Raw genomic sequence first — 22,414 nt, forward strand, 5'->3', positions numbered from 1 at the left:
GAAGATCCTGGGTTAGAGATTAAAATGACATTTTCCCTTTATATAATTATCAAACTAATCTGTGAGGTAGACATCCCTGTATTTGTGGTTCCACCTCTTTTCATTCTCCTGTCCATGTTGCAGATCAGCATTAAATTTCCATTGAGTTTCATGTGCTTCATGAAGTACAAAAAAGCTTTAAGGAGCGGTATTGAAAAATTAGATATTTGTTAGCCATAGTTGAAAATTTCCTTACTCCTTAGCAAGTAGGGGCTTGTGACTTTACTGATAGCTTCACCTTTCCTGCTTTTCATTGCTTTTGCTTTATTAACTCATGGCTTTGCACTGCCATTAACCTTATGGAAGTAAACTTCCTCAGCTTCTTAGCTATGGTTGAGCAGCCTCACTAGTGCTGGGAAAACTAGAGAACAGAAAGAAGAATAAATTAGGGGAAGTTTGACAAGAGGGATAAAATCCCACTCAGTTCTGGAAGGAGGAGCAGAAGCCAGTTAGTTACTGGCGATCACACTCTGACACCTTGGGTCTCTGACATCCTCTCACTACTCCTACAAGGGGAAAAAATACATCTTAGAAACAAAAGAAGAGCAGCAACTTCAGATCTGGTGTCTTGCTACTGACACCTGCTTCTGGGGTGTGCTGTGGTAGTAATTACTTCCACAAATATTTAATCCATAATGATCTGCCTTTTCCTTCCAGCGCTGTGCAAGGCCACGAGAGGCTGCCAGTCACCTGAACTGGAGCCTGGTGGATATTATTTTAGAGATCTCTACTGCCATACAAAGCCTGGTGTTTTGTCATTTCTTTGCAGGATGTCACTACCTTGTGTTCCATGCAAGGTGACAAAACATGCTGTTTTTAATCTGCTGCCCTCCCTTCCAGGTTTCTAAAATAAAGCGATGAGCACCTCTTTGAAGTGCTGCATGCTTTTTTAACTTCTATTTTGTGTTCCCCTGGCAGAGACACAGTGCAAACTGATCTGTTCACCCATCAGTTCAAACAGAAGAATTTCTCTCCTGAAATGCCAGATAAAGAAAAAAACTGCATTTACACCCTTTCTAGGTGGAATGCCCCACTTCATGCCTGAACTCGTAGAAAAAGAATTCAATTAGAGAATACAACTTCTTTGCTCGGTCTCCCCTGTCACAATGTGGTCCTGAAACAGAGTCCTGCATTTCCTCTCTCAAGGAAAGAAAGGATGCTTAGCTTTCTCTCAAATGAGTGGTGCAAAAGGTTGAGGCAAAGACATCAATTTAAAACAGGCCTGTTCTAAAGCCTTATGAAGTGAATTAAAGTTTTCCATTCACCTCAGTGTGTTTCAGATGTAAAACAAAATGCAAAATGGAATGAAACTATGGACAGTCTTATTTACCAGACTAAAAATATTAGTTTCTATGCACATTTGTCCATTCAAATAGATTTTATATAAGCACCAGAGGATGAAAAAAGAACAACATTTTTTTCCCATCTCTGAGACTTGAGCCAGAGATGGGAAAAAATATTGCCTTGTGGAGGTGTCTCATAGCTGTTCATTCCAGAAAGGCTTGACTGCAATGTCTATGCCTAGCTCTGCTTTGAAAAGAGCAAGATTTTGAATTCAAGTTACTTTCAGGACTCTGAAACTGCTCACTCTAATTTAATTATCATCTTAATAATTTAAAAATATCTCAGTAAGATATGTTCAGTGATTTGAACCATCCATGCATGTGCTTGAGAAGTCTCTTGTAAGGAAATAGTGACACTGACTGTGTGGCTTATCAGCTCTCTTGGGTCCTGACTTAAGTCATGCCTGGGTTGAACACCACTCACTAGTTGGTGTACAACCCAGGTCCTTTAAGAGATGTAGTCAGCATATCTGGCACCAAAGATATTCATTCCTGCAGTGTCAGCAGCAGTGCATTTGGCACACACTTGTGCACTGCCCTCCTCACCTCAATATACCAGCAGTGGGTATACTTGGAAGTTTACCTTGTTGATTCCTGTGCTAAAACTCTCTTGGGAATTTACAGGGCACTTCTGGCTCTATCATTCATGTATTTTTCAAAAGTGATACATTTTTAGGGGAGGGCAAGTACTGTAGAAAATTTTGTGTAACTTGCTTTAATTTGCTGCAGAAAAAGTACAGGCAGAAGGCTGATGCTCTGAAGTTCACCAGTGTGGCTGACAGTTCTCAGATCAAGCACGCCAAGAAAAGCCAGGAACTTCAAAGTGATGTGAGTCCTTGACTGAATTTGTCTCTTTGCAAGCAGCTTAGGCACAATGTGGTCATTCCTGACACATGTACACCAGTGTGATGATAGGAGAGCCCCCAGTCATGAGGCCTTTCAATGTATAAAGTTTCTTCAGATTAATTCTAAGGGGTTTTTTTTGTTTATTTGATTAATTCTCTCCTTGAATTCTTTGAACTGGAACAACAGCAACAAAAATCCAGCACCATTGGGAATCTCTTGTGTGCTTATCTCTTGTGTGCTGAAAACAAAATAGTAACCATAGATTTCGAGCTTTATAGTAGGGGCTTCTTTTTCTGTGGGATGTAAGAAATGTAGCACTTTGTGAATGGGGCATATTTTCATAGTTTTCAACAGCTCCTCCAAGAACTTCATGGGCTAAAACAGAGCAGTTCATTTCTCTGCTGTCGTAGCCCTGGGATATAAAATGGGGATGATTTCTACTCAAAAAATAAAAGGTCCTTGATGTTTTCATTCAAAGTTGTAATGTTAGTCCTCACTGGAGTATTGTGTCAGCAATTACATTTAGGTCACAAATGTTCTCTGCAGATTCAATTGCTAGTGTTCTGCATTTCATGCCTAGAATTCTCCGTTTCTGTGTCCTATTAACAAGAAGTTGCTGCAGTTTAACACTGGGTGAAATATGTTCTTGCATGCATTTTGTATAGAGTATGAATTGCTGGCAGCCGTGTAGCTAGATAAGTAGCTAACTTTGGGAAATAAAATCTCCTGATATATGTACCGTTTCACAGCTTCCTTGAAATTTAACCATGAATAGTTTAGTCAACCTGACTCTGTTTTTAACTCCATATTTAACACAAAAGTTCAAGATGCTAAAGAATAACTTTCCCAAATAAGTTAACCCTTACAAATCTTCGGATATTTGGAATGTTTTAACCACTATTCTTTCAACATTAAATGTGGAGTACTGCTTGTTGACCCTGCTTTTCTTCCTGTGTTCAGGTTGCCTACAGGTCAGGGAAAGAGCAGTTTCTTCATCAGTACACCATCAGCAAAGATGACCCTGTCTTCATGCTGGCCAAAGCAAATGCTGCCAATATCAGTGAGGTACTGTGTGATTCCCTCACTCCTGTGAATAGTTATGTAGGTAAAAGTTATGTTCTTTCTCAGAGCAGGTCCTCATGTTTTAGATATAAAATCTTGAAATTTAATTCCATGCTCCTAATAAATAGTAGTCAAATCTGCTGCTCTGAAGACCTGCCACTTCTAGAGTTTGGAGCTGTGCATTTTTCACACTCTTCCAGGCAAGTGGCACACTGACAGTTTCTCTGGAACCAGTGAGATATTGGGGTTTCAGTAACCACAGCATCCACAGTTACAGGATTTTTAAGGGAGGACACCAGGTTCTGATCTGTAGCCATACTGTTTCTGGGCATGGAGTGCAGGAGGGACTCATTATTGAGAGCTTTCACTGTGACTATAGAAGAAATAGAAAGGATTGATAATAATAAAGAAACTGTGCTGTTGTCATCTCTTTAGAAACTCTACAGGAGTAGCTGGGAGAAGCAGAAGGAAAAAGGATTTGTGCTTCGTTTGGATGCTTTGTCATTCTTGACAGCTAAGGCAAAGAGGGATCTGGCAAGTGATGTGAGTATGGTCTCCATCAGCCTCCTTTTTCTCAGGACAGCTGACAGTCCAGGTTGCTGCTAGTGTTGGGGATGTGTCACATATGTCTCAGGGCCCTGAGCCACCCTCACTCGATTCATGCTAAGGAGCGATGGAGGAGTTGTCTGGGTGATTGGCATTCTGTAATTAGTCAGAAGGGTTGCTCTGAGCAATTCAGAGCTTTTCCCCGCATGCTGACTGTGTTTTCCTATTCTCATTTTGACCTGAGGGTGAATTTTAGAACTCAAAATGAAGTGGAAATCTCCTGTGAAACATCATAACTTAATACATCTCTGCCTCTGCCTGGCTAGAAAATTCCTGAAAGAACCTTCTGACCTCTATGCCTGAAGAATGTTTTTCCTAGAGAGAATCAAAAAGAAAATATTTCTTACAGGTTTTTGTGAACATATTATTATCAAAAAAGTGCTTATTCTTTATAGGCACTAATTTCTAAGGCATTCCAGTTCTTGTTTGCAAATGATCTTTGTACTGAGGACCCAGCATGCCACACCAATGGCAGACCATTGCTTTGCTCCCAGCAGAGCTGTCAGTTTGGCAGCCTAAATCATTAACTCCTGGTCTGTTTTCTTCTTCACAGGTTAAATATAAGGAGGGTTATGAGAAAATGAAGGGTAAGCTCATTGGAGTAAGAGCTGTGGAGGAAGATTCGCAGATGGCTCACTCCCTGCAGATGTCAAAGCTGCAGAGTGATCTGGAGTACAAGAAGGCCTTTGAGGGCACCAAGAGCCAGTTCCAGATCCCCATGGATATGGTTAACCTTGTTCATGCCAAAAAGGCTCAGAATCTGGCCACAGATATAGGATACAAGACCTCTCTCCACCAGTACACAGCCCTGCCTACTGACAGGAAAGTTGCATGGGCCAAGTGGGCCTATGGATTGCAAAGTGATGTAAGTCCAAAGTTTCACCTCTTTCAACCCTCTCTCATCCTGCCTATTCCCAGCCCACTTAGGGCTGGCTTTATTCAGACATTTATGCTTGTAATGCCATGACACCTTTATGCACCTAATTTTTCAGCTATTAAACAGTGAATATTAACAGTAAATATTAACCACTTATTTCCTCAAGAAGTGTACTTAATTATGCAATGTTTCTGAGGAGGGTTATAACTCTGTTTATGAGCATGGCTTCTTCAAAGCCTACTTCAAATGCCAATAAAACACTAGGATTCCTATATGGTGTATATTTATTTTTGTTTTCTAATGTGCAGGGAGGTTAAACAATGTATGGTGATAAAATTGGTGATAAAATTCCATATGGAGACCACATGTAACCATCAGATTAACTGTCTGATACTGTAAACAGTTAAGTTAAGCTTCCCATTCTGAGGTTGTAAGTCAGAACTTTTCAGGGAGACTGAGACAGAAATGTGTAAGGCCTTGTTGAGGTATGACTGCTGAAACCTTTGTGACATCCTTCAGAAACCTGACTTACATTTGAAATGCAGTACTGTTGGTAGGAGAGATTTTGTGAGGAAAGTGAGAATTGCTGCTGCACTCTTTTTCCTTAAAGACATATGGAAAAACAAACAACCCAAAATGCTTTCTCTCCAGTAAAACAAAAGGGTATGCTTTGGGAAATGCTAAGTGTCATTTTCTTTTTATTGCAAGTCACAGATGATCTTTTAAAGAGTGCTCCATATGCAATAAAACTGTAGTTAGAATAAAAATTGCAAGCAACAGTAAGGTGTAGACCACTTTTGAAAATTACCTTGCAAGGCATATTGCACAAGTGCTGGTGAGTCCTTATACTTCTATTTCATTCTGTATTTTTTTTGCTTTCCTTGCAACTGTGCAATAGTGAATAAAACAAAAGCAGGCGGTAATTTGACTTCATTGTTGTTCTGGAGATGTCTGAATCTTTTAATGGCATTTTAAGTGTGTGAACACCAACAATAGGACATTTTCTTTTCTTTGTCAGAACCGATACAGAGCAGATCTGAACTGGATGAAAGGAGCTGGATGGATAGCCACTGGGTCATTAAATGTGGAACAGGCTAAGAAGGCAGGAGAACTCATTAGTGAGGTGAGATTTCATGACAGCATGTAACAGAATTTGCTGCATAATGCGTGCAAAATGTCTGTATAAAATTAAAATAATTTCCACTCAAAGGGGAAAGAAAAAGGCATACCACATGAAAGCCCTCAAAACCAGGGATAGGACTGGTAATTAGAGGGAAACCAGATACCAAACACATGCCAGTAGGAGTCCATATAGCCTTTGCAAAAACAAAGTAGGTGACAAATGATATTATGAATAATAATGGCAATCAAACAGTGCTCAATTGCTACCCACTAGCCTACCTTTTTAATGAACCAAAACAGGAGAGATGATGAAAAGATGGAGCCATTGGACGCAGAACCTCCTTTTGTAACAGATACACGTTTCCTTCTTGCTCGTTTTTCATATATATTCATTGAAATTCATATAGATATCTCTGTCTGCAGTTATCTATCAGCCTAAGTAGTTTTCATCCTTATTTCTCCCTATAACTAATATCACTTACAGGAGAAGTCAGACTCCAGAATATTTTGCGCCTGTCCAATGAGGCCTTCAAATGAAGTTCTGGTGGAAATTGTTAAAAGCTTCATAGTATTCTGTTTCTGTTATTTCAGAGGTAGTCCTGCTGGCCAAATCTGTTGTTGTAAGAGATTGAATCCTGTGATTTTTCAATAACTGTAATGCAGGAATCATGTGTCCATTCAGTCTGTGGTGTCTCAGAAAAATAGTCATCCTTTCACAACTGGCTGATTGCTAACACTATTTTTCGTCCCCATGTAATCATCCATTGTGAAGAAGGATGATTTTTTAGGCACAATAAATGAGATCCTCAGCTAGTGTCAAGCAAGGTAGCTTTATAAAAGTTGCTACAGCAATGCCAGCTGGAATAGTAACTATGAATTCCATTTGGGTGTTTCAGCAGTGAAAACTGCTGAGTAGAAATTTGACTCCCTAGGCTGCTCATCTCAGCCTTTTTGTGAGTACTAAGTAATGTTAGGTGCTATGAGCCTTGTCCTTTCATACATATAGTGACCAGTCCTTCTAATCCTGATAAAAAAACAATTGCCTCTCTAACAATTTTTTGCAGAGATGTTCTGGTCAACTCTGCTTTGTCTCCAAATTTGATTAAGACAAGGCATAAACCACTTTTGTTCCCTGTTAAACTCAGTAAGATTGCTCAGTTTTAGGATATTACTTTTGGAAACCAAAACATTACTTATAATGCATTAAAATGTTTGTGTGTTTTACATTGGTATTTGTAGTCTTCGAAGGGACAAGATGTTGCTTCAAATAAACTTGTGTGGGTCACAGCTCAGTTTAAAGGAAAATGACAAGCCATGAGTTTATCTCATGCATTTTGAAAATTTAGTATGTGGTATTTGGAGAAGTGATAAAGGTATGGATTGATGGCTTTAAGACAACTCCTGCAGGAAGGGTAGCTTTTAATGACCTGTCCAAATGGAAAAACTTCATTTTTCCACTGAACTGCCTACACCTTAATTATGTATATATAACAAAACCAAGAAGCTCTCAGAAGCTACTATGAGTCCTTAACAGCAAGCAAAATTAATGCCATTATCTAGAAGATATGCCATAACAATTAGGTACTGTGTCAACCACTGCACAGATTTGCTGCAGGTTTAAGAAGGTAACCTAAACCCCTAACCAATAAGTTAAATACTTGCCTTTATTAAAACACTACAATTGTCCATCATTTCTTGCTTAAAGGAACTAGAAATGAAAAATACAATTGGTCATACTTTATTTGAAGTAATGTAGAAAAGATTTTAAAATCCTGAGTTCTGGAGTATTTAGGCAAGCAGAACGTGATTTTGAAATATTTTTCTTATATTTAAGGATTAATATTAGTTGGCAAAAGGTTATTGTTGAATTGAAACAAATATTAATCTGAAAGTACCTAGGACATAAAGATGAGGAAAGAGGAATAATAATTATGTTCACAAATTCACTCTAATCTCCAGCAACCTATGATTTTTCTCTTTCAAATAGCATGAAAGAGCAGCACAAAATTCACAGCTTTGATCTTTTTCTGCTCAACAGAAGAAGTACCGTCAGCATCCATATGCTTTGAAGTTTACCAGTATTAAAGACACTCCTGAGATGATCCAGGCTAGAATTAGTTATAACCAGGCTGTGGATGTAAGTTATAATGTATATACATTATGATTATAAGAGTGGTATCCTCTTTGAACGACCTGATTGAAGCACTGGCTTTCTCTCTCTTTCTTTCTCTGAGATTATCCTTTGGAACCATGAAACTTCTGTATTCTGGTGTGGTGCATCCCACAAAGAGCATGTTTCTAACTTAGATTGGGAAGAGAACCCCCAGAAGTGAATGGGATTTTCATACAGAAAGCACTTTCTGTCCCACTTATCTTTAGAAGTAAAATTTAGGAATAAGACTGACCTTTGACCTTTAAAGAATTTTGGCCTTCTGATATTCATTAAGGAAGAACATGTCTGGGGTTCTTTCCCCTTTTCAGACAGATCTTTCAAATTTCAGTTTCTGTGTATTCTTTGGAAACAAAACGTAAGGCAGAATGACAAGGAAGGAAAAATAAATTATTTCAAGCTGTCATCCTGCTGAGAGAGAAATCCAGGAGGGGAAACCTTAAAGGGAAGAATTGAGGCTGTTTGGTGTTTAAACATGTTTATTTTTAATAGAAGAGCGATTTAAAAATATTGTAGACTTAACTGGGATAATACAGAAGTGAATAATAAGCAAAAGTCACTCAAAAAAGACAAGTTTCAAACATGAGAGGATGTTTTATTTTGAAAATAGATATTTTTAAAGTGAAGGAGAAGATGAAAGACTTTGTGTAAAACACATGCTATTGTAATACTTTTGGTGTCTTTGCCTTTGGTTTAATTAATAAGATCCAAAAGGCTTACATCTCAGGCAGGATAAATATAAGTAATTTCATTTCACTGAGCCACAGTCAAAATCAGTCGGTGCTCTACTTCTTCACACATGGAGCTCTCATTAATTTTCCTCTTAGAGAGCTGCAATACAAGTGGGCCCAGCTGCTGAAAAAGTGTCAGACAGGTGAAATGGAGGAGTCCATTCTAATCTAGAGGGTCTTGAACCCTTCTACAGAAGTAACAGCCTGGGAAAGGCAAGTCAGGTGCTCCATGGATCAGATCTAAGGCCAAGGAAAGAAAAGTGTCTGTCTGTACCCATCTGAAAGTTATGGTGTCAATGAAAGAAGAAAACTAGGCTAGCAAAGAAAAGTAATATGAGAAGAACTCTGCATAGCCATTTCACGGGAAGTTCCAGTTCCAGTTAATTGCATGGAACTCCTCTTACCTGTCTGCAGACATCTGAAATTTGTCTGGTCCTGGGCCAGCTCTGTGCTCTTCCCCCAAGGGTTGATGTGAGTGGCACACACAGACACCTCTTCTGTGATGGGATAAATCACACTCTGAGGTGTTGCAATCTCTTCCCATTGATTATTGAGCACTCCTTTACCACTGACTCTGGAGATAAATTTGGAGTAATTGCACAAATAATTACCATCCAATTTATCTGCTAAAATTGAACACCTTTGGAGAGGTGTTTGGGGGTCTTCAACTCCCTGTATTTCTGTGGAATTTCAAAGTGTTAGTGGGCTACTCATTGCTGCATACCCTTAATATCTACTGTTTATTTATCTTCTCCCCACCCACATATGTTAGAAGTTTTATCAAATTAATATTCAAATATCTAAATTTTCATATACATTGATTTACACACTCAAAACTTCAAGGAGCTCCTCTCTGGCATACTCTAGCTGATAAGTGTATCAGATCCCAAAGGCTTTTGAATCCATTTTGACTGATACAATTACCTGTATTTATTAATGCCTCTGCTGCTTTTCTGTAGTGTTTGCTTTCCATAAACTTAATTGTTAATGTTGTTGTTTGAACTAGCGATTGAACATGTAGAGAGTACTTGCTACTGAAATTCATCTCTGTTTGCAGAGGCTGTACAAGGAGCATGGAGAGAGTGTAAAGCATCAGTATACACCAACAACAGATCTTCCTGAAATCCTGCAGGCCAAATTAAATGCTATGAATATCAGTGAGGTATTATACCTGACCTTTAATATTTTAAAGGGAAGTGGAAATGTTGATAGTGCTTCACTGTTTCTCCTAAATAGAAAATCATACTAGATTTCTTTCATTTCCCCCATATATGATCATTCTATGATGTGTTCTAAATACTTCTGAAGTAATGTGGGAATTCAAACTTCTTATTCAACTTCACCTACATTAGAAAGATTAAGAATGATCAAATAGATAGTATTTGCTAATGGGCTTTTGTCTTGCAATAATTCCTGTTGTGCTTTGATGGTTTCATTTGTGTTTGCCCTCTGCATTAGAATAGAATGAAACTCATCTGGTAACATTTCTAGGGTCTCAATAATGCTGCAATGTCAACCCTCTGAACAGCAACTCTTCTTTATTTCTCTTCCATGTTTCCTAGACTCGTTACAAGGAATCCTGGAGAAGGATGAGAGATGGTGGCTATCAGTTGAAACTGGATGCCATCCCGTTCCAGGCAGCAAAGGCTTCGGGTGAAATCATAAGTGATGTACGTGAACCTGCTGCTGATGCTGTCCATAGGACATGCCAGTCACTCCAGACTGCATCTGCCCTGCTGAGTGACTTTTTGTGGGAGCAGCATGTCCAGCCAGCTCTGCATCTGGGAGACATCTCCTCAGACTAGTTAGTGTTGTTTATGGAGGTGCAGCCACAGTGAGGTGTTGTTGGTAAATAAGCAAAGGCAAGTCTGTGAAAGCAAAGCTGAGCAGTTTACCTGCTGCAGAGACTGCACAGTCACAGGGGTTGCAGTTGGGTGAGGTCTTCCTAGAACCCACTAAAGCTTCATTCAGGTTTTTTATCATACTGAATATTGTCAGAATTGACTATCTTATGAAAGCCTTTTTATTCAGGTATTAACACCTGGACTAATACTTCTCTTTACTCCTACCCACATTTCTCTTCCTGCTTCCTTTTTAGCACAAATATAAGGAGGCCTTTCAGAAAATGAAAGGGCAGATGGCTGGCTCGTGTGGCCTGGATGGTGACATTCATATTGCTCATTCAGTCCGTGCAACATCTCTGCAGAGTGATGTAAGTACAAGGAAGAGGATGGGGGCATTCTTGAATTGGTTTCCTAACTGGGAGTAGTTCCTCAAGGAAGATGCACTTAGCTGTGGACTAGCTGAGGAATAGCCTACTTATTTTAAACTTAGGCTTTCTGTCCCACTTTCCAGCTATATTAATATAATTGTGATATTTTTGCCATTCTTCTACGTTATTTAGAGTAACATTAATTTGACAGTAAAAGAAGCCTGTGTTCCAGCTTCACACTCCTCTGCTTCATACCCCCACTGCCTACCACAGAATATTTTACTCTGTGAAAGCATCACTCAGAAGCAGGTCTAAATGAGAATTAGCACTGGTCTTTGTACAGAAGTAAATGAAATTAGTTATTCAGTGTTGATTTTCAATTTATTGTTTTTCTGGAAGACCAAAGGATGAAAGAGTTTATGGAATTTCAAGCTGGACTTTTTTGGTTGGGGAATGGTTCCCACTTGGTCTTGACATGTGCTAAGAATGACATCATTTGTTGTTTGCTTATAAGAATTGTAACTCTTCAGTGCATTTTGAAGACTGGCTTGATCCAGAAAGCAGTGAAATATATGGGAGTGTGTTCCTGGTTCTCAGAAGTACTGGTCTTGTACTGATGGCAGGCTTAGACAAACAGCTAGTAGAAAGTGTTTGAAGAATTCATCCATCTGTCAGGTTACTCTAAGTCATTTGATGACTCCAATAACTCTGGATATTCATTATCCTGGTGAACAGCCTGAACATCTCAAATTTGCATAATCTGATTGGGAAATGTCATGTGAAAAAAGTTCTTTGAAGATTTCTGCACCTTTCTTCTCTTGGACAGAGACAAGAAGTAAAAAAAAACCAACCCAGCACTAAATATTAGTCTAGAATTATGAAACTAAACTGGCCAAATCAACAAATACCCTGAGGTGTTTTTTCTAATTCTAATGTAAATTAGACTGCTTGCATGTTTTACTCGGGCAGTACCTGCTCTTCTTGTGGTACTTTTAAAAAATGCAGTAAATTAGGACTTCTTTTGCCAGTTTGCCTAATTTTATAGATTCAATGTATCAAGTTTTAACAAATAAATAATCTCAGCTTAATATAATATAGATGGCTACTTTTTGATGAAGTATAGTCTGCCACATAGTCTAATTAAAATTATTGATCTTTCACAGTATGGTTAAACAAGTTAGGGAACTTGTTTTAAAAAGAATAATTTATACTGCAAAATGGAAGAAATACGAGGAACGTCTCTCCTGATCAAAACCTGAATTTTAATTACTTTGCTGCGATATCTATGTGATCTCTTTCTCGCTTGATAGGTGAAATACAAGCAAGGTTTTGAGGACACGAAGTCTCAGTTCCACCTGCCTCTGGATATGATGCCCTTGGTGCACGCCAGGAGGGCGCAGTCGCTGGTCAGCGAGCAGGAGTACCGGCAGCTGCTCCACCAGTACACGGCTCTGGCCGACGACGTGAGGCTGCGCTGCGCCCAGAACGCCCACAGACTGCAGAGTGAGGTGACTGCAGCGTGTCACTGCGGTGTTTCCTGCTGGTTCTGGGGCAAAACAGCTCTGCTCCAGCTCGTGACAGCTGGCAGCAAGTGTTTGGGCAGAGCTGAGGGATAAACAATGGCTGTTCCCCCTCGATTACACGGAGGAGTGAGGTGTTTGTCTCACTGCGCAGTGGAACAATGTGTAGTAGAGATACTACTAGAGTATCTAGTGGAAACTAGAGAATAAAGTCTAGTAGAAACTAGAGAAACTAGAGATAAAGTAGTAGAAAGAATAAAGAAAGAATAGTTGAATAGAATAGTAGAAAGAATAAAGTCTAGTAGAAACTAGAGATAAAGTAGTCTTTGACGATTGGGTAGAGAAGGATTTGCAAGTGAGGATGATTGGACAGTTGGTAAAAATACCCTTTTTAAGGTCTTTCTAACAATGCAAACCCTTTACCAACTGGTATCTACAACTTGATTTGGATCTGGGTGAAATTTCATGTGTATTTTCACAAGAAAGATTGAATTTGTAGGATACTTATAAGCTCTGGCCCAAGACACATCCATTGAAATTCTAAGGATGAGATTAACTCCCTACATAGTCTTGAGTAAAATTAACTAAATAATGCCTTACTAATCTGCAGGCAGAGCCTTGAACCAAGGGCTTTTCATAGATCACATTGCCCCTGCAGACCTCAGGAGGGGCTGTATCTTAAAAACCTAACTGGCCACAAAATGCTACTATATATCACCTTAACATATCAGCAAACAGATTTAGAGATGACAGGATGCGTCCAAACAAGTGTAATCCTTATTTGGGTGAAACGCACATAATCAGAGATTCTGAGGCAGGTTTCCATCCATCCTACTCCTCATCCATCTCATTATGAAATGAAATTATATTGTTATAATGTATTTATCAAGAACCGGTTGGTAACTTTTGAAATATTAATATTTACAAGGAGTCAGTGCTAGGTTTGGTGGTCTGGAAAATATTTTAATGATGTGTATGCAGTGGTTCAGTGCTATTTTTCCTTAGTGTTCCTTGCTTATATTATGACCATTCAGAACTGTTAGAAATCAAGACTAGTTTGTCTGCAGTTTCTCTTACTTAAAAGAGAAAGAAAAAAACCATATTTTCTTATGTTTTTATAAACTGGTCTTATTTTATGTAAAATTATAAATCAATAGTATCTACCTGTGATTTATGTATTATATATGAAGAAAATTCATGTACCTAAAAAAAGCTTTTTCAAGGTTAGAAATGGAAGACAGAAGTTCAAGTAGCATTTGGTGTTCATGAGGCTCAGTAGTCCTCAGAATCCTGCATCTGTGCTGTAGATCTGCCAGGGCTGTTTTCACACAGACACATTCATAAACACAAGATCTTGGGGCAATGTGTACAAACTCTCTGTGGTAAATATTAATTTTAATGGAGTTATTGCATATTTTTGGGTGAATAAATATAGGGCATCTCAAATGCAAACTCGTAATTACTTCTGCTTGGTTTTCCTTAGAATTTATATCGCTCTGACATGAACTTTATGCGAGGCGTTGGATGTATTACCCCAGGGGCCCTGGAGATTGAAGGGAAGAAGAAAGCTTCTGAACTCATCAGCGAGGTAACAAAAGAGGGGTTTGATTTCTCCACTACGAACAAGAGTTTGCCAGATGTCTTTCTATTAGACTGGGCTGGCAAAGTGACTCACTGGATAATGCTAGGCTCCCTCCCCTTGCGTTTGATCATTCCGCTCGTGTCCTAACTGCAGATGGGTGAACCTGATGGAGTTTTAGGCTTTGCAAACTTTGCTAACTTATTTTGCAAGTCTTTTCTCCTGTGTTTCAGACCCAGGAGGTATTTAATTTATGTTATTTATTTAGGAATTTAAATGGGCTTTTTCAACTAAAAGTAAAGCTGTGCCTATCTGTAATAAATACCTTGTATTATTTCTCCAAAATTAAAATGAGCTGTGCAGTGCCCAGAATATTACAGGGTCCTCATCTCTACACCTGTTTTACAGTCAGTTTTCTTTTTCACCTGCTGCTTTTGTGTGTTGTTGTTTTTCTTCCTCTGTAACTGGACTTTTATTTCATCTGCCATGTTCTCTTTGTACAGTCTCTCATAGTTTTAAATCCTGCATTTTTGCCTATATTCACATAGATGTGAAATGAAGAAAAGTAGGAATTGTGTTCTAAGGAACAAATTCCTGCTTGCAGTGATCTTGTAGTCATTTAGTTCACAATTCTGGCATCAGACCACAGGCCAGGTGAAACCTTTTCACAAAAAATCTAGTAGGTTTGTGCAGCTTCTTCTCTCTCTGGACTGGATTGCCTTTGCTTTAATTCCACTACCCTGGGTTAATGACACCAAGGGATGAAATAATCTCGTTACTGTTTTCAGCATATTCAGCATGGCAGCGCTTTTCTTTCATGTCTTATTCCTTATTTACTTTTCATGTTCCCTGTGAAATTTGAACGCACCTAACTCAGAATAGCAAAAGGTAAATTAGTCTAAGGATCAATAGACAAACTAGAGTTTTAAGCACAAGAAGCAGTGAAATTCCACTAGAATTGGAAAAAATCCCTTATCTGACAAGGCAATTTACTTATTCTGCTCATTTTTCTTTGTGTGTGAACTCAGAGTAAATATCGTCAGCAGCCACATTCCTTCAAGTACACATCGGTGACAGACTCTCCTGGCCTCCTTCATGCAAAATTCAGCAATATGATTGCTAATGAGGTAGGCTCTCCTAACGTGAATCAGAAAATATGCTTTTCAAAATGCAGCAAGCTGGGGATGGAGAACTGGGAAGAGACAACCCTGTTCTGAAAGCAAAATGCATCAAAAAAAGGTGAAAGCATCACTGGTTTGTGCTTTTTCACAGTTAGATCACTTTTTTTTTTTCAAGTATTTAATACCGTTTTCAATTCAATCTCTTTCAAAAAGCTCACATAGTATCCAAACAACAGAGTTCCATTATCAAGTTTTTATATGAAATGGAGACTCAAAAATCAGGACTGTGGGGTGTTCTAGAGGGAACTCATTTGCATAGTATAATCCATCTTTGAGGGCTTCTCAAAGAGCCTTTTCTTTTTTAGAGAAGAATCACTGGTCTAAATTCTGAAAAAAACCCCAAAACCTATAGAAAAATTATCAAAATCATATATAATAACTTGAAGAAAAAAATTCAAGCTAGAAAATATGCCCAGTCTACCAGAAATATTTGCCTTTTTATTTCACACACATTCATGTTGCCCTTGACATTCTTAGGTCTACTTTTGCCTTGCTGGGAATATAACAATGCAAGGCTGAGAATGTAGTGGTTTGGCATCATCATATATTTATAAAAATTAGTGTAAATATCCTTTATGCCCAGCAAAAGCCCCACATCTTTATGCCCAGAAAAAAACTTCACGGTTTCAATGATATCCTCAGCTATTTTCAATGATGGCTGACTACAGTTGTCACAATCATTAACAACTTAAGTACTGCTGTTGTATTATTGAAACAAGAGAGAAAATTAATTTCAGTTGTCTCTTTGATCTCTTTTCTAGCGCCTGTATAAAGCAGCAGGAGAGGACAGTCGGCATCACTACACACCAACATTGGGTCTGCCAGAGTTTACACGGGCAAGAATAAATGCAGCCAACCTCAGTGATGTAAGAATTTGTTCTGTATTTCTTACAACTTATTTCAGTTGCAGGATGAATTGTGCGGTGGCAAAGAAGATGAATAAGTAGAGGAAATTTGAGGTCTATTCTATTTATGTTTTCCTTGATTTGATTATAATCAAATTAAATCTTCATTAGCATATATACGGTTGTGAGTAAATTAAATCTACATAAAGAACGAGACAGGTTTTGTCTGAGTTAGTAGGATTTCCCAAAGATAATTTAAAAAAAAAATCCTTTGATTATAAAGAATGAGACTGTAACACAGAATAACAAATGAAAGATGGTTCCTTTGTTTGTTCCTTTGTGCATTTAAAAGTAAAGCAGCAGTCTACATGTGCCTTTCCTACTTTAGGCAAAATACAGAGAATCTTGGCATAATCTACGTGCTCAAGGCTACAAGCTGACAATGGAAGCACTCCCGTTCCAGACTGCCAGGGCCTCCAGAGAAATTGCCAGTGATGTGAGTTGAATGATTCAACCTCCCTTCTTGCCTAATTTCTGTTAACTTCATGTAAAACAATGTCTAAAGCAGATTTTACTGAATTAAAGCAACTCCATAACCATGTGAGACAAGTGTGAGACAGAATATATTACTTATGAATGAGATTCTTTGTGTAAATTAGGGAAAAAAAGAAGAGGAAGAATTGCTGCTAATCGGGAACCAAGCCAGGTTAAACATCTTCCAGTGGGAAATGGCAAATGAATGAAAGTATTTGCAAACAGAAAGAAAAGGGATTCTTCTCTTTTTCAGGCTGTTGGCTCCTTATATCATAAACTGCCCACTAACTCTGTGCACTCTGTTTAGTGCTGACTTTTGGAACTATTTAGTATTTCCAAATTGAAATGAAGTCAGAAAAAGCTGAGGGTTCTTTGAATCTCCAAAAACCAGGAGTTCCCTGTCTAGTTGGGAAGTAAAAATCTGTGCAAATTCCTATAAATATGTATCCCCTTAACTTCTAAAATAGAAGAAACAAGTCATCTTATCCTTATAAATATCGTATAATTTAGATTGTTGTATGCAAAACACTCAGACATGGTGGTACCCGTTTCTCAGAAAGCCTAAGTTCATCCCTTCTTCACAAGATATTTAATAAATTCTAGGAAGATGGAAAAAGTCTTCATGTTATGTAGTACTTAGTTGCATACTTTATCTCTTACGTGGTAAAATATGAATATATTTCACACCTGTTTCTTTAATGAAGCAAACATTTCTAGTTGTAATTTATAATATGTACTTAACCATATTTTGCAGAGTGCTTTTGGTTACAGCTTCAGATCTGCTCTAGAGGGTACAAGTCTGTAATAGAATTACATCCACTTACAACAGATCTGAATTTGGCCCTTCATCTTGGAAGCACTTTATAAACATTAGATGCTGTAATTTAATCCCCACAACTCTCTTGTGTGGTAGATAAGTGTTATTATCCCATTTCAACTGCATTATGAACTCTTCAGGGCCCAGGCCTTCCCTTTAAAGTTCTAAGCACCCTGTTGATGCTGTATAAATAAGCATTATCATCATCATCACTATTTCACAGAGAGGATAAATGCAAGATCACAGGGAGAGTCATAGTCCCAGCTAAGATGAGAATGAGGGGTTGCTGGTTCTTATTCTTTCCAGGAAAACTGAATTTACTCTTTAAAATAGGTGGGTGGCATTTGCAAATCTGAAGGCTACAGAGTGCATGGTGTTTTGCTTTTGTATAGATTTCCTTTTCTTCTGTCTTTTGTTTGTTTCTCTCACATTCTCATTCCCTATTCTGATGGGAATAGAATTCTTAGAGAGATAATAAAAGTACATGATTTGAGGTTAAACATGATCAGTGTTTTGGGCATATTCAGAAATTGCAATGAGATGCACTTAACTTTAATGTTGCAGCTCCTGTGGTATTTAAATTTGAGAGCAATGAGATATTCAAACAATTGCTTTCTACTGCTACATACCTTGACTGGTATTACAGAAAACATAGATGTTTTAGTAATTTATCTTAAGTTATTTATTTTGAATAGCTGGTCTAAATTTGGCACATTTTCTCTTTTCCCTTTTTTCTAAATTTTTAGTACCAATATAAACACAATTTTGTGATGGAGAGAGGAAAATGCATTGGTGTCAGAAGTGTTCTGGATGATGCCAGGTTGCTGCACTGCTTGCACGCTGCCAAATTACAGAGTGAACAAGAGTATAAGAAGGGATCCCAAGATGTGTGGTCCCAGTTTCATCTGCCCATGGACATGGTCAATCTTGTCCATGCCAGAAAAGCCCAAGCCTTAGCAAGTGATCAAGACTATAGAAAGAGACTCCATGAATTTACAGCACTTCCCGAAGACATGAAGATGAAGTGGGCCAAAAGAGCCCACATGCTGCAGAGTGAGGTAAAATCTTTCTTTTGGACCAGCCTCAGCAGCAGGATTTACCAGTAGCTCAGGCTACTCCTGATCCTGCCTAGAGAGGGACAAGATAGGATGAGGGACTGGATAGGATGTGAGGGAGAACCTCACCACTTGGCTCTCACCTTTGGAACACCAAATCAGGAATCCAAACAAATGGTGATGATGGTTTTGCCTGATACCCTCACTGCCTAGTAGAGTAATGTACAGCACACATGAGTTAGTTGATTGTCATGTCCTTTGTACATATAGGGGAGAACAAAAATGAAGGTTGGATGATTGGATTAAAGTCACACAGTGAGACACCATGACTCTGAAGTGAAGTCAGGATTGTTGGGATTGTGGGCACTTTGCTGACTTTCACTTTTTATTGGGTCTGCCTGATTTTCTTTAATAGATTAGGAGCTAAAAGCAAGCCTTTAATGTAAGTAAAGAAAGAGTAATGTGTCCTCCTAGAAATGGGGTTAACGAGGAACCATGAACCAGATAAAATAATTAGTATTCCTGACTTGTACTCACCTCATAAAATTATTTCAAAAGAGATTCTTTTACGCCCAGTACAAACAGGTTATTACTTACTGCTTTGAGTCATACTAATTCACTCATGGGGCCTTCTCTTGTAACTTGCATATGATACATTATTTAATTCCTGGTGGAACGAACAAATGCAAACAGTTTGGCTTTACGATCTGATATGTGCATGGCAAATGTAATACCTCCAAATGTGAATATGAACCAGGGAGTTTTTTAAAAAACCTTAATAGCTGCAGATACAAAACTGATAGTTAACGATTTTCATTTTCAACAGCATCGCTATAAATCAGACCTGAACTTCATGAAAGGAGTTGGTTGGATGGCTCTGAGATCTCCGCAGATAGAAAGTGTAAAGAAGGCTGGAGAGCTCATCAGTGAGGTAACTGATAAATCTTTCATGGGATAGCAAGTCTGTAGGAATTGTTTACCATCAAGGCTCCTTGTTACATGACACTTACGAATGTAGCTTATCATTTCCTTTTGATGTGGGAGCCTGTTTATACAAGGTGTAAGTTACCAAGAAGCAGTATGGGAGACACAAGTCCACTGTGTGACACCTGCTGAATATTTTCCATTCCAAATGAAACACAAGAGTATAGGCAAAACATGTAGGAATAAATAAATGCAGGAAACTCCATTATGAAATTCTAAGCAGGTGGTTATGGAAGTTGTGTAGAAAGATACAGCACTGACAACCACAATGAAGGGGCATTTGCCTGCTCAGAATCATGCATTAATGGAGAAAAATTATGAGCTGTCAAAAGCATAGTGTTCAAAAGCTTTTTGCATGTCAATTTTAGTGGGAAGTCTTTTGTGCACACACTCACATAGACACACTCACAAAAAAGTCCTGTGCCTGATACAAAGGCATCCCCAGTCCCTAGCTGAAAGAGCAACTGAGACTAAAGCAGAACAGCAGCCTCAGGAAAGTGTCTTTTATGTTTTACCCCAGTTAGCACACTCCTGGAATTGTCATATATCATTAACAGAAACATCTCCTGTGTTTTTTCCTTTGTTTGTTGTTGTTGCCTCTTGCCCCTCTCAGATAAAGTACCGTCAGAAGCCAGAAAGTCTGAAGTTCACTGCTGTGGCTGACTCTCCGAGTTTGATTCATGCCAAAAACAGCTACCTCCAGTGCAATGACGTAGGTTTCATTCTAATGTATAAGTGACCTTAATTTTGCTGTACCATAATGGATGAAAGAATTGCTCTTGACATTGCTTCCAGTATGACCTGCATTCAATGACTTTTGGCCCCACAGAGGCTGTACAAGGCTGGAGGTTCTGAAGACAGGCACAGGTACACCCTGCCTCCCGATCATCCGGATTTCATCCGAGCCCGCCAGAATGCACTCTACATCAGTGATGTAAGTAAACCTTCTCCTCTGGGCAGCTGGCTTGGTAAACTTGTCTGGAAATAAAAACCTTCATGTGTGTAGAAGCCAAGTTCTCTGAGCCTGACCAGAACTAAAATAAGCCAGAGGCAGTGAACAGCCAACATGTTGCTAGGTTTGGGCTGGGGGAGTTGGGTGAAGTCTGCTAATTTTTCTTTTGAGCATTCATTTAATTTTCTAGGGCAGTAAGCTATTATTAAGGATTTCAAACCTTCATTATAGATATGATTAGTTACACATTAAAATCTTTTCTGTTTTGTTTGGGTGAGGGAGGAGGGAGAATCCTCTTTCCTAGACTATGTATTCTACCTTTCTAAAACTGCAACACTGTGTTTAAATGATCCCTTAGGCGTAGTTGTCGTCAATCTGGATGTAACTGAATCAGTGAGGGGAATTAGTTTAAAGAGAATTTGTTTCCACATTATCTCATACAGAGGAACTCAGTCTATTCCTAATGTCCTGTTCCCTGACTAAATAGCTGTTGTCTCTACCTGTAGGGTCAGAATGACTTTAGTTTGTTAGGAGCTTTGAGATAGATGAAAGAAACTAGTAGAAATTACATTTTGAAGCAATAGAGGAAAATGTAAAAAGTCAAATAATATGTGTAAGGATTGCACACAAATGAAAGGTTATTCCTGTCAGCAGGGTGTACAGTGAGGCTTATATTGTTTCTGCCCTGGCTGTCTTGCAGGATTTCTGGCATCTAAATTTACTTTTAAATTTATTACCACCTAGCAGTACAGCCACCAGTGAAACAGAAGATTGTCTTAAAATGTGGAGTGGATTTTGTGCTCCTTTTCCTATGGTCACAAACCCCAGGAGGGGTGAATCAAAGACTTACAGAAAGCAAATGAATAAAATCAGAAGGGGACAGCTGAAAGTGTCAGCTAAGATATCATGGCTGGTTAGTAGGACCTGCAGACTGTAAGCTATTTTAAGAAAGCTACTAATGGAAGAAGAACCAAATCTAGAGCAACTTCTCTTCAGGATGTAAATGTGATTCACAGCCTCAAAGTCACATTAGAACCGGCTGTTATTCCACATGAGTTAATGAAGCCACATGTGGCTGGGGATAGAGAGGAGGATCATTTGAAAAGCTTGAAATAACTGGTATTGAAATTAGGATGCCAGGAAACCCAAGACACTGTCAGTGGATGCATCAAAAGAGAGAATAAGGGCAATATCAATGCAATATTGATGTGACTGATGCATCACAGTTTCTAATAGAAATTAAATCACATCAAAAACAACCACATTCAAGTACAAAAGGAAACCCTGGTGGCACTTTTCAGATGAGGCATTTTATCATTATGGTGAATAGAAAAGAAGTTGAAGTGCTATAGAACTGGATCAAAACCTTGGAGATAGTACTGATGACTCTTGATACAAATAAGCCCAGTAGGATAAAACATTTATTATTGCAGTTATGGGACTGCATTTAAGAAACTGCAGGGGGAAATGACTTTTTTGTTCTTTTCTTTTCAACACAGAAATTGTATAAAACATCTTGGGAACAGACAAGGGCATCTGGCTATGATTTTAGGATTGACGCCATCCCATTCCAGACAGCAAAGGCTTCAAGAGAGATTGCCAGTGATGTAAGAATTGTTCTGTTTCAAACACTTCCCAACCCTCTTCCCAAGCCACCCCATCCTGCAAAAATGGGTGAAGTCTGACATGAATGAACATTATTCTGGTATGGAAAATTGGTGATCCAATGAAACAAAGTGCTGGTTAAGTGCAAAGATTTCCAACTAAAGTCTACCATTAATAATGTCCAATACCAGGCTGTTCTTATGTGCCAAGAGCTTTTCTTGGGAAGAAGACATATTATCATTTAATCAAATAATATAGATACTAGGCTATGAATAGTTAAAGCATGGTCTAGGATAAAGTGGGTTATCTTTGAACACAGAAGACCACAGCTGGC

General features: G+C 38.6%; 1 protein-coding gene across 1 annotated transcript in view; it reads left to right on the forward strand.

Moving 5' to 3' along the window:
- NRAP (nebulin related anchoring protein) overlaps nucleotides 1–22,414 on the forward strand; it is a 46,724-nt gene that overhangs the window by 21,935 nt on the left and 2,375 nt on the right. Inside the window, exons 21-39 of the mRNA XM_064716317.1 lie at nucleotides 2,112–2,210; nucleotides 3,189–3,293; nucleotides 3,726–3,833; nucleotides 4,450–4,761; nucleotides 5,792–5,896; nucleotides 7,934–8,032; nucleotides 9,854–9,958; nucleotides 10,359–10,466; nucleotides 10,895–11,008; nucleotides 12,319–12,516; nucleotides 14,012–14,116; nucleotides 15,136–15,234; nucleotides 16,050–16,154; nucleotides 16,522–16,629; nucleotides 18,231–18,542; nucleotides 19,366–19,470; nucleotides 20,137–20,235; nucleotides 20,353–20,457; nucleotides 21,975–22,082. Of these exons, the coding sequence (XP_064572387.1) occupies nucleotides 2,112–2,210; nucleotides 3,189–3,293; nucleotides 3,726–3,833; nucleotides 4,450–4,761; nucleotides 5,792–5,896; nucleotides 7,934–8,032; nucleotides 9,854–9,958; nucleotides 10,359–10,466; nucleotides 10,895–11,008; nucleotides 12,319–12,516; nucleotides 14,012–14,116; nucleotides 15,136–15,234; nucleotides 16,050–16,154; nucleotides 16,522–16,629; nucleotides 18,231–18,542; nucleotides 19,366–19,470; nucleotides 20,137–20,235; nucleotides 20,353–20,457; nucleotides 21,975–22,082 (2,499 nt within the window). The remainder of the gene's footprint in view (nucleotides 1–2,111; nucleotides 2,211–3,188; nucleotides 3,294–3,725; nucleotides 3,834–4,449; nucleotides 4,762–5,791; nucleotides 5,897–7,933; nucleotides 8,033–9,853; nucleotides 9,959–10,358; nucleotides 10,467–10,894; nucleotides 11,009–12,318; nucleotides 12,517–14,011; nucleotides 14,117–15,135; nucleotides 15,235–16,049; nucleotides 16,155–16,521; nucleotides 16,630–18,230; nucleotides 18,543–19,365; nucleotides 19,471–20,136; nucleotides 20,236–20,352; nucleotides 20,458–21,974; nucleotides 22,083–22,414) is intronic.

The sequence above is a fragment of the Zonotrichia leucophrys genome, chromosome 6, assembly GCF_028769735.1.
Source record: "Zonotrichia leucophrys gambelii isolate GWCS_2022_RI chromosome 6, RI_Zleu_2.0, whole genome shotgun sequence".
NCBI lineage: Eukaryota > Metazoa > Chordata > Aves > Passeriformes > Passerellidae > Zonotrichia > Zonotrichia leucophrys.